Source organism: Lutra lutra, chromosome 6, assembly GCF_902655055.1.
Source record: "Lutra lutra chromosome 6, mLutLut1.2, whole genome shotgun sequence".
Classification (NCBI taxonomy): Eukaryota; Metazoa; Chordata; class Mammalia; order Carnivora; family Mustelidae; genus Lutra; species Lutra lutra.
Window position 1 is genome coordinate 93,000,141 of NC_062283.1, and position 12,766 is coordinate 93,012,906.

A 12,766-nucleotide genomic window follows, 5' to 3' on the forward strand; every position below is an offset into this window, starting at 1 on the left:
GGAAACATTTGTTAGTGTTTCTAGAAATATAAGCAATATATACTGATTTTGATTTTTGTTTTAAAATTTTCTGGACTAAAATCTGACATAAGAATTGATTATTTCAGAATCACTTACGAAGCATTGCAATAAGATTTAGTAGGATGTAGTAAGTATGCTTTAAAATTTAGCACTGGAAATGATAGCTACTATTGTCTTTGAGGTCTCCTATATTTATTTATGAACTGAGACAAGATTACAGCACATAGGTATGTTAAATAAAAAGTGTTAAATAAAAAAATGTGAGATTAACTTCATCGATGTTAAGAAATTGCACTTAGTTCAAAGTTATGGCAGAGTAATGATACTACTTAAGAATATAAATTCAATTAGCTCAGCATGACAAGGATTTTACATATTTTGAAACTCGGCTTTTAAGCATAATTTTTGAAAAATCAGAACAAAGGTACTCAACCTCAACTTTGTAAATAATTACTTCTCAATAAATGTGCTCAAGTTTGTAAGGTATTCTTCAGGTTTTAAATGATCATTTTCACCATTTACCCCACTATTTAACATTTATTTTTCATGATCATGAAATATTTTGCCTTCAAACAAACCCCATCTTCAATGGGACTTGGAGATACCTGTCATCCAAAGATCAATACATGAATCTGGAAAGCTAATGGAGGAAAGAAATGTTATTTCGCAGATGGAAGTCAAACCTAGATGTGCTGCGATGGAGACCAATAGTGAGCAAGCATAACTGCTCTCAATCCAGGAAAGCTCAAAAATTGGAGGTACAAGGGGCACCTGGGTGGCTCAGATGGTCACGTGTCTGCTTTTGGCTCAGGTCATAATCCCAGGGTCCTGGGACGGAGCCCCACATTTGTCTCTCTGCTCAGCGGGGAGCCTACTTCTTCCTCTCCCTCTGCCTGCCACTCTCCCTTCTTGTGCTCTCTCTCTCTCTCTCTCTGTCAAATAAATAAATAAATAAAATCTTGAGGAAAAAAAGAAAGAAATTGAAGGTATGAAATTCCTCTGCTGTCAATAGTGAGGTAGGGGACTGCTTTGGGATCAATATAAGGAGCAGCTTAGATGAAAGACCTACTAAGAGGCAACATCATGGGTAAAGGGGAATTCTGACTAAGTGAACTTGACAAGATTCTTGCGCAGGTAAGCCACGATGACCAGATACTACCTGGGAAATGGCTGGGATGTGGAGTTTGTTCAGACATTAAGGGTGGGGTTTCTGGCTAAACTGACTTAGCAGGATTCTTGCTAAAACTGAGCTCTTGAGGACATGCCCAAGGATGGGGTCTAGTTAGGCTCTGAGGAGCAGACCCAGAGTTTGGTCCAGAAGAGTCTTTGCCAGTTCTAATATGCCTAAAATGTAAAATTGGTGTCTGTTCACATCTATAAATATTCTTGGCCATGTGGTTCTAAATGAAATGACATAATGTCCTTTGTGTTGAGTGTGTTTATCTTTTTAATCAGCTTTTCAAATTAATTATTTTTTCTCCAATTGTAGAAAAGTATCTCAGATATTAAGTTCTGTACCAGTAAAGAATATTAGTATTGGTTTCACAAAGTGTTTACTTCCTGTCCCTATTTGTTTTTCTCCCATGAGGAATTTGATTTTCCCCTCTCTCATGCACATGTGCATGCACACACATGCACATACACACACATATGCACACACTTTCCATTTTCTGCCAAATCCCTGGAAAATTACTTTCCTTTGTTTTAAAAAAAAAAAGAAACAAACGGGTCACAGAAAACTTGCATAGAATCAACTCAGGAAAGCAAATACATAATAAAAAACTATTACTTCCTGTTTGCTTATCTCTTTTTGGCCAGAGTTATGAATATCATTACAGTTTGTGTTATATCTGTTGCTCAATACATTTGAAAAACAAAAATAAGATTTCCCACATAAAATACGTTCCTTTAAATTATTTAAATATCTTTGACATTTGGCTGTATAATACTTTATCAGTTCCTCAGATAACAGTTACTGTATCAGTTCAAGATTAACTAGATTATTCCCTAGTAACAAATAACCCCAATTTTAGTGGCTTATAGGAACAAATTTTCTCACTCACACTTGACTCTGCTGGTTTGCTGGAGTAGCTGTTCCAATCATCCTTAGTTTGAAACTGATGAAATCAGCTGATACAATCTCCACCAGTTTTTAATATTGCCGTGGCTGCCTCAGGAAGAGATGGTGATAAATCTGCACTCTACTTTTTAAAAACTTCTGCCCCAGGGCATTTGGATGGGTCAGATGGTTAAGCTTCTGCCTTCAGTTGAGGTCATGATCTCCAGATCCTGGGATTGAGCCCCATCTCGGGCTCCCAGCTTCTCTCTCTGCCTCTGTGTCTCCCTCTACTTGTGCTCTCTCTCTCTCTCTCTCTCCCTTTCAAATGAATAAATAAAACCTTTAAAAATAATAAAAAGTAAAAAAATAAATAAAAACTCTGTCCCAAGAAGTGACACACACCATTTATGCTCATCTCCTATTTCCCAAAGCAAGTCACATTCCTGTGCCTCACATCCTAGAGAAATGAAAGAGTCCTTCTACCATGTGCTGAGAAAGAGAACCACCACCCTGGTAAACAGCCCTGACGACTCCCACAGCTACAGCGTGTAAAAATGACAAAGGATTATGTATAATTGTGTAAATTAACAAGAATCCAGACAATCATACTTTGTTGGGATGATGCCAAACATCAAAGAGCTTTGGTATCTGTTATGGAGTTTGGACTAGATAAGAACCACATCTCCTTGCCTTCATAAGCCTCTTGAACTTGTTGCTTGCTTTCCATTTCCATTGTTCCCACAATACTTTCTCACTCAGAGCTACTACAGTCCTCCTGTTGCATAAATCTTCTCTAATACAGTCCATCCTGATTAATTCTCTACAAACATTGCTTTCATCCTGTGGCTCCTTTGCCAACTAGATAAACAAAAACAGACGACAATTGAAAATAAGTCAAACTCTTTAGTCTGACCCTCCAAGCCTTCCACAATCTGCCATCAATTAGCCTTTCACTCCTTATCAGCCTCTAGAATCTATGACTGTAGCCAGGCCATTTCCTTGCTTGCCCTTAAGTATTTATCATCATTTCCTACATTGTGATTAAAACAGTCCCACTGCTCCAAATTCTCACTCTCTTCCTCTGTTGCTGAGAATCAAATTTATTCTTCATGACTTCATGAAATTTCTTACTTTTCTGTGAAAGTTTATTCTACAAACAGTTGCCAAAGAAATTTGACAGAGATCTCAAGAAAAATCTTAGGATGCAATGCTTGCTTGCTTAATTAAGTAAGGAACTTTTATCAAGCACCTAACACATTTCCAAGCAGTGTGACAGTTGCATGTATTATATTGTTTAATAGATATCTCAGACTTACCATCTCTAAAACTGACCTCTTGATTTCCCTCCCAAAACTGCTTCTCCCTCAGTCTGCTCCCTCAGGTATTAACAACTCAACTCACTTAGCTATCGAGGTGAAAAGGCCAGAGTACTCGCATTTCTGCTCCAGATCCAGTTATCAGCAAATTACCTTCAAAATATCCCAAGTCCAATAACTTTTCACCACTTCCATCTCTATCACCCTAGTTCAAATCATTAGTATCTCTTTCTTTGATGATGCAGCCTGCTAAATAGTCTCTCTGCTTCCACTTTTGAACTCCTAGTTTCTATTTTCCAATATGTCAGATGACACTTTTGTCTATTCAAAATTTTTCCAATGTTTATTTATCCTACAAAAGAATCCAATGTCTGTTCTCTTGCCTGTGCTCTCTCAAATCTCATTCTTTCTTTTTGCTTCAAGTCCTGCCTCTCTGTTCTCCTTACTCTGATATGCAGGCTAAGCCTATACAACTACAGGGCATTTGCACCTGTTATCCTTCCTGATTAGAACACTCTCCCTTTGTAAACTGCCTGGTTCTATTCACCACTTAATTCAAATTTCTTCTATGATGGCATCTTATCAGAGAGGCTTTCCCTGACCACTCTTTTAGAAAATTGCACCTGTCATTGCAATCTCTTAAAATCCCTCCTTGCTTACGTTTCATGGAACTTATCAGCATCTATAGACTCCAAATGTATTTTTTATTACCTTACCAGTTACCTTCCCTCCTACCCCAAGAGGAATTTAAGCTCAATGAAAGCAGACTTTATTTTTGTCCATTGCTATAAGGACAGTGCTTAGAACAATGCTTGACATAAAGTAGGCAATCAACATTTTTACTGATGAATGAATAAATGAATGAAAGGGAAATTAATGATTACTTGGATGAATGTAGCTCTTATCGCATTTATTTACATTTTATCTTCTTATATAATTCAGGATTATTTCCCAGTTTTTGAAACTGAGAAGTTTATCTATTCAGCTTGATTCTCAGACACATTAACTAATGCCCACCCTGCTAATGAAAGCTGGTTTTAGAGTGATTTTAAAAGCAGAGTAACACAAGCAGAAACACCTGTATGCTTGTACCTGTATGCTAGATCCATATCTACTTCGCTTGCATGTCTTCTGACCAGACTGCCCACTCAAACCTCTATGTAAATGTTCCAGGCAACTACAGCTAGACCGGGGTAGGTTGGTCAAGGGTTTAGGAGTTGAGGTAGAAAAAACTGAGTTTAAGTTTTGATTGCCTAGGCTCTTTTAGGCCAAATCTCAGTATCTTCAGTGCAAGTGTGAAGAGTAAAGGAGGTACTGTAATTATTTCAATAGAGTGTCAGGTGTGTAGGCAGCTCTAAATGATGGTAATTGCTGTCAATATTAATATTTTCATTATCAGTGGAAGACTGCAGAGCTAGCTGCCAGGGCCCGAAATTCACAGCAGCCTATGTATAGTCACCAAAGGCTAGGAGAATCAGACTCACAATGCATGTCACATCAGCTTTAAAACAATACCTAATTTGTTTTCATTTTATCATCAGTAAAAAGGATTTGTGGGAAGTAGAATCTAATGAATTTGCTGTTCCTCCTAGAAATTGTCAAGGATGGGTTATACAAAAGATAACTTTGAGCCCTTGAACAGAAGGAGATATCACTAAGAGCCAGTAAGAGCTCACCAAGAGCAAGTCCTATCCTCAAACTCATGTTCACAGATGGAAACTAGAACATCTAGATTGGTAAGCAGACCAGGAGAGTATAAAAGCTATATGAATTTCCTGACGTATATACTGTCCTGCGATCATCTGGGGGCCCCAGCTGGGGAAAACAGATGGTAGAAGAGTAAAGCAAGTCAGATAAGAACTGGTTGAAATGTATGTCTTCCAGCATTGACTATTAGTAAATTAGCTATTAGGTAGCAGCCCCTTCATGGAGTTCCACAAGGCTTTACTTGGGTCAGTATTGTCATTTATGACTCAAACATAGAAAATGGAATTATTAAATCTTCGTGTAACAAAAACTTGGAAAACTTGGATTGTTAACAATATTAATACAGGAATCAAATTTCAAATGGATTGCTACAAACTGGATTGAATGCAACAAAATAAAATACTGGACTCCCTGACCTGGACTCAGATTATTGCATTAGGGCAGGCCAGGCTGTCTGACCTCATGACCTCTCATGGGAAAAGGTAAGTGGGGCCAACAGCGAAGAGAGGCTGGGCAGGAAAAGTACAATATTGGAAATCAGACTGGTGTGGGCTCAGCTTTCCCTTACTTGCTGTGTGATCTTGGATAAGTTGCATATGCACTTTGAACTTTAATTTCCTATCTTTAAATGGGAAGAACAATTATTTGCAGAGCACCTGAATTTGTGGAGGCATGATATTTTTGTGAGATTAACTTTTTGTTTTCCTTTTTCCCTTTAATTGTTTCCCCTTCTCCTTCTCCCTATACAAGTTTCAAGCTGATGTATGCTCACAGCTTCTGGAAATGATGGGGCAGAGAAGAAAAAACAGGAAGAATTTGGAGTGTCTGGATTTCTTTTTCATACCCTAAGCATCACACCAAGAGAACTAAGAGGAGTGGAGATATAGATGAAGTGTTGAGACACAGCAGAGAAAGAGAAACTATCTCCCTTCTCAGGTTAGAAGGGGAAGTAAGAGAGATTGTGGGTGTGTTAGAGCAGAGAACTGAGTGGTTTCCTGAATGCTGCCCCTCCCATCTCTGTGATATTCCAGAGAGGGAACAAGGGCCTAGAATGGGCTAGGTTGACAGATAGTGATGACCCATGAAGAAGTCAAGAGAGCGTGACAAACCTGGAGGGGACTCATTGACAAGATTGACAAACCTATGTGGACTGATGATCAGGTCATCAGCATCCCCGGATATTAGCAGGTTGATGTCTGCTGACACAGATAAATCGAGGACCTGTTTTTCTACCCTCCCTTCTAAAGAAAGCAGCTAGCCTGGTGAAAGGGGGAGGAATCCAACTGATTAAAGCAGAATGAGAGATTAAAACAGAAATTGGGTTGACTTATTTACAAATTAAGATATATATCTTGAGCAACTAGATTTGTAGCATAAAATTTATATACTCCCTACCATGTGGTAGAAGATCAATATAATAATATGTACTCCTATTCCTACTATAAATATTTATGTGGCTGCTTAAAAGGTCAATATTAGCTTTTGTTTACACAAGAGAAATATCCAGTTCAGGAAAGGTAAGGATCTCACTGTTATCAGGAGCTGTGGAATCCACCTTGGGTACGTTGTCGAGACGACTGATATTGACTCCTGTTTCTACAGGAAAGGGTGAATCACATGTGTAATGAAGGGCCAGGCACTGAATGGTTAAAATAATCATGGCTGTGGAAACTGAATAAGAAAAGCTGAGTAGAGAGATGCTAGCTGTCTTCAGATATTTGAAAGGCTTTTTGTGGAAGATAGAATGTCCTTGTTCTGAATGGAAGTTGATGGCATGAATGTTTGATTCAATCAACAGAAAGAGGAAGTTTCTCATAGTTGAGTGTTCATCAATGCTAAGGATTCAAACAGATGTTCAATATTCATTTTGTCTGGAATGTTGTCAGAGGATTCCTGTGTGCAAAGGAATGTGGTACTGGCACTTTCAGTTTTAGGATGATGCATGAGGCAAGCAAAGGCAGCAGATATTACCAAATTCCAGGAAATATGCTGGGTGATCTGTCTTGTTAGCTCATTGAAGCTGCCTAATGACCCCACGAGTTAAACATTATAAGTATTATTACAAATCAGGTTTATGGTTTACATAGTACACTGCCAGAGTTCATAGTGCTGGTGAATTACAGGAACAAGTTTTGAACTCAGGTTGTTGCATTAAAAGATCATGTACTTTCTTGTTCATTCTCCCTTTCCCTAACATGCTCTTTCTTATTTTTGTTTAAAAGATTTTATTTACTTATTTGAGACAGGGAAAGAAAGAGAGCACAAGCGGGGAAGAGGGCCAGAGGGAGAGGGAGAAACAGGCTCCCACTGGGCAGGGAGCCCAATGTGGGGCTCGATCCCCAGACCCTGAGATCCTGACCTGAGCTGAAGGCAGGCATTTGACTGACGGAACCATTCAGATGCCCCTCCTAACAAACTCTTTCAAAGAAAAGAACAAATCCTCAGTTCAAGGACAGAAGTATCAAAATATACAGGTTTCACTAATGTACTGAGGCCCTGTCTCAAGAAATATTTTACCTATGACTCATGGAATCATATAGAAATAACAATATATATATATTTTATGAACATTTTAGCATATAATGGCACATGTAAATATACTACTCCAATCTTCCAGGCATATGTGTATTTGTTTCAGTTACTATGATGGTTAATTTTATATGTCTGCTTGGCTGGGCCACAGTGTCCAGATATTTGATCAAACATTATTCTGGATGTTTCTGTGAAGATGTTTTTTAGACAAGGTTAACATTTAGATCAGTGGACATTGAGTAAAGCACATTCCTGTCCATAATGGAGGTGGGCCTCATCCAATTAGTAGAAGGTCTTAATAGAACAAAGACTCACCTCCTGCTATCATGCTATCAGACTACCTTTGGACTTGGACTGTCACTCTTCCCTGTATCCAGCCTGCTGGCCTACCCTGCAGATTTTGAACTTGTATTCTACAATCACACAGGCTAATTCCTTAAATCTCTCCTTATATGTACATATATATCCTCTTTGTTCCATTTCTCTACAGAACCCGAAAACAGTTTTTTATATTTCATTTTTTGCCTTTGTGTTTCCCAGCTTTAAAGTTCTGAGGGGAGCCAACTACACATATGAACTTGGAAGTGGCTCACTCCTCAGTCATGCCTTCAGATGAGACTGTAGCCTTAGCCAGTGTTGTGAGATACCGGGCTAAGCTGCCCTCAGATTCCTGCCCCTGAGAACCATGAAATAATAAATACTGTTGCTCTAAAGAAAAGTCAATGAGTAGCACTTAAATTTTCCTAGGACATCCTGGTGTCATAGAGACTGATTTGAACTGTGAGACCTGGTTTCTAGCCCTTGGCCACTTCCAGCTAGTTCGTGCAGACCTCACATCTCTGGGTCTCATTTCCCATTCAGTAATAGGAGCGCTCTGGACAGAGGAACTTCAGTTTCCGTTAAGTATTAAATTCAATGTCTCTATTAATTATACTGTTTATTCATCAAAATAAACACTGATAAAAGTCACAAGAAGAACACACCCTGGATTTTCAGCCCTCTGAATTTGGTGGCGGTCTTCCAGCTTCCTCTCTGCCAGTAGCTGTCTGTGCTCCAGTCCTGCTCTACTTTCTTTCCACCTGGACAGTTTTCTATCCTGAGTCCATCCATGTTTTATAAATTTGTCGGCACTTCTTTGTGTGGCCCGTGTATGTATGCGTGTGCATGTTCACCATTCAAGCCAGGCTGCTGGGGCTCTGGCTGTGTAATCCAGCTCTATCCCTGGAAGATCTGCCTCCAGCATTTCAGGGATGAACTGGCAGCTCACAAGGGGAAGGGAGCTACTTTCCAAATGTGAGTCCTTTTTTTTTTTTTTTTTTTTTTCTCTTCTCATCACCCAGGAGGTGTGTCCAGATCTTTTTGCCAGTCAGCTACTTTGTAGGAGCACTGGAGTCCAGGCAGTGCCTTTTTCCTCAGTGAGTCAGGGGTTTGTATTTGCAAATCAATTCTGCTGAATGAAATGTTATGTGAACATTTTCCCAGCCCCCTTCCTCCTCTTCCTCTTCCTCTTCCTCCTCCTCCTCCCTCCTCCTCCCCCCTTCTTCTTCTTTTTTTTGAATGATGCAGATTTTAAAAGAAAGTGCAATTTATCTAGTCCTATTTCTAAGACCCAGTGAAGCAGTAGAGAGGGTCCTGGCAGCACGGGCTCAGTCAAAACTGTGGATCAAACAGTTCGCCACAGTCCTGCCAAGTTTTGCCTTCACTGAATCTCTCTGCACCCATTTTCAGACCCCCCCCACCCCAGTTTGGTTCCACCTCATATCACAGCACTCACTCCCCCTTCAAATACTTCTTTCCTGAAGGGATTTGAACAACTCAGACTAAAGGCAGTGGCAAAGGTTTTAAGTATTACCACTTCTCGGCGGTATTTAGAGGCATGTAATGAAGAAGACAAAATTCTAAGTCAAAATGATGAATATCTACTTGTGGAACTATAGGTGTCAGCAAATCGGGGGGAGCAGGTAGTGGGTGTATATGTGGAGGGTGCGGGGGCGGGAATAGGTGTACTGAAACTGCCACCTTCTCAGTCTCCTCTTACATCTGGTTTCCACCCTCGGTGGAGAAGGGTGTGGTGAGGACATGCCCCTTCCCGCAGAGACCACGCGATGGTACCGGAAGACACACGGACTCTCCCCGCTTCACTCCGATTTTTAGAAGGAAAAGGAACAAGAGAACGAAGAAAGAAGGAAGAAAGGGGAGAGGTGAAAGAAAACAGCAGTTAGAGAGCAGGGAAGGAAAAGGGACAGAAAAGATCAAGAAAAGTACAGAAAAGCAAGACGGTGCCCGGGAGCTCGGTGGAGAGGTCCCGCGCAGGGACCTGGGTGGGCTGAGAGCACGGAATCCCAGCAGGCGGGGAGGAGATGCCCACTTGGCCGCTCGCATTCCGAGCTTCTCGTTTCTTGGGCGGAGAGTCTCCTGAATTCAGGGCTCACGGCTTTCTGCTGACCTCGGGTCTGCCCCGTCCCCTCCCCCGCCGGGAGCCGAGTCCGGCCCTGCGCCAATCGCCCATCCCGACCCGGCTGCCCGTTGGGGGAGCGCCTCTCTAGCCCCGCAGTCTGACTGCCCCGGGGCAGGCGATCCTGGGTGGGGCAGCCGCGCTTTGGGGACGGCCCCCGCAGAGGAGCGTCGAGACTGGGGCCGCCGCGGGGCCGCGCGGGGCCCGGCTAGACGCCGCGCGCCACCGGGGCAGCCGCACCTGAGCCTCCAGCTCCGACCGAGTGGACGGGCGCTGGGAGCCGCTGGAGCCCGCGGGCGGGGGGTGGGGGTGGGGAAAGAGAGCCACAAAGGGTGACCACGTGCCGTCTCCCTTGGGCGGGGGCGAGGACTGGCCGGGTCAGACCTCTCCACCCCGCGCCCGGCCCAGATCACCTGGAGCACCCGACACAGCTCAGAGGCAGACCCAACCGCCCTCACGTTCTCGCCCTAACTTTTCTTAAACTTGTCTGTAAGGGGGAACCTGCCGCCCCGCCCTCCCTAGCCGCGGCGATCCGTACTTGAACTCCGCCGCGCCGGCCTTCCACCTTGCGCGGGCGTGGAGTGACTGCCAGGAAACCCCGATGAACTCTCCAGAAAGAGCGTGAAGGAGGGTCAGGCCGCCGCGCTCCGCTCGGGCGCCCGGGGGTCTCCATCGGGAAACTCAGAGCTGAAGAGCCAGGGGAAGACTGTGGACCATGACCGTGTGGGCCCTGGGGACCTCAGCGCAGTGATGCCAACATGTAAGTCTCACCTTTCAGCTGAGAATTCCTTCACACCTTTACCTGTATCTACCCCTACGCCCCCCACCTCAACTAAGTGATTTTGTAAGTACTACATTGACAGAATAAACCGGTTTGTCTTCAGTTTGACCCCTGAGGCACTGAGGAGTGAGCTGGTATTGCCAGGCGGAGCTGTGACATGTGTGTGCGGCTTGCTTTTTTTTTTCCCAGGAAGAGGTAAACCTCCCATTTGGGCGGTGTAAAGCGTAATAAAAAGGGCAGGGCTTCAAGAATGGAGAAAACGTGTTTTCGAGTCAAATTAAACAAGGAGTAACAGCCACAGCTCCTCTATCCAGGGGCCTTGCCCTGCCAAGAAAGAGGGATCCTGGATCAACACCTGGGGGCTTGGAAAGGTACTGGTATACCGAGAAAACGTTGACTTTACACGTTGACACCCTTGACTGTAGAAGTTATTCTTGGATCTTTGGGTTATTTGAATGGTTTAAAAAAAAGCGCGCAGAAAAATTTATTGGTTGTATTTTGTAGATTAAAAAGTAATGAAGGAATATGCCATTTATGGGATGGTACCCGGGAAGCGACTTGCCTTGAATTAGAAGTGGGCTACATAGGGCTATGAATGGTCAGAGACGCCTAAAAGATTTTGATTTTATGGAGTTACCATGGAAGTGGTGAGGTTCCTCAGAGAGACCCCGCGAAAGGGCCACCGAGAACGGCTTGGGCCTTCCAGAATGCAAAAAAGAAGATTGTTCTAAAAAGGGCCCGTTTTTGTGGCCAATTCAGAAGTTGCTTTTCTTGTAATATGTAATTTTCCCTCTGATGTTTTATTTAATCTTGTGCAGATACCCTGACATTTTACTCCCTTCCACTGATACACAAGTGTTTCTAGAAATTGATATTCACCCTCCCTTCCCCAGCTACTGGGTCCTTAAGTATTTCCATTAAAATTTCCTCATTCAGCTTAATACCTAGAAAAAGACTTGCGCCTCAGGCCCTGTCTTTCCCTTGTGGTGCAGCTTCTCCTCCTCTCCCCTCCCAGCACACAGTTTTCAAACAGGAAAAGAGTAGTGCCCACAAGCCCAACACTCTGCCCCACTGTTCCTGGTAGTGAGCAGTATAATTAGGAAAGAACTACTTATTTTTATTAAAACTGCATGTGAAGTAATTCCACACCTGTGAGTTTTAAGGTTTCATTTATGCCAGTGGAATCCGTAAGGTATAACCTGAAATAATTTATCTTGGGATACAGCCAACAGTCCCACATAAGAGTGGTTCTCATACAGGCGACATATTTTAAATGAATGTGAATTTGTTTTGAACTTTGGTTTTTCCTAAAAATATCGTAAGGTTTTTAACAGCAGATATTTGTCTAGCTTCCTTTCAGCTTTCCTAGGTAATTTAGATCTCATGGGAAATGAAAAAAAGTGTGAATACCAATTTTTAAAATAAAACCTGTGAAACTGATCAACAGGTATTATACAAAATTCCTCATTATGCAATTAAGTTACTTAGCCCATTTGAATTGCACATGACTAAAACTTCTTGTTATATAGAGTAAAAATATGAATATTTAATCACATAAAATACAGAGTTTATTACCCTAATTTCAGTTTCTTTATTGAGCTTTTTCCATTTCTTGCCAGATAACTGTTTCTTTTTCCATTTTGTTGTTTACAATTCATACAGAATGGTTTAAGATGATCTGAATTCTTTTAGATATTAGTATGTTAGAATATATGGAAATAATATCAACGTTTCCACAATAAATATTCTTACTATCTTGTTGAAAAATGTTAAAATGGGAATACAAACTCCATTATCTTTTATTATAATTTTAATGGGTTCAGGCACACAAACATATTTTCTGCCTACTCTTTGTAAAGAAAGAGTATTAATATATTGTGACATTCAGGTTATGG

General features: G+C 41.8%; 1 protein-coding gene across 5 annotated transcripts in view; it reads left to right on the top strand.

Annotated features, from left to right (window-relative positions):
* Nucleotides 1-9,939: 9,939 nt before the first annotated feature.
* ADGRG6 (adhesion G protein-coupled receptor G6) overlaps nucleotides 9,940-12,766 on the top strand; it is a 137,222-nt gene continuing 134,395 nt past the window's right edge. For 2 of the 5 annotated variants that reach the window (XM_047733097.1, XM_047733102.1), the window contains exon 1: nucleotides 9,941-10,850. In XM_047733097.1, coding sequence (XP_047589053.1) covers nucleotides 10,849-10,850 — 2 coding nt within the window. In that variant the 5' untranslated portion in view covers nucleotides 9,941-10,848. Of the gene's footprint in view, nucleotides 10,851-11,060; nucleotides 11,243-12,766 lie in introns of all 5 variants that reach the window. The other 3 variants (XM_047733099.1, XM_047733100.1, XM_047733101.1) reach the window with 3 other exon arrangements.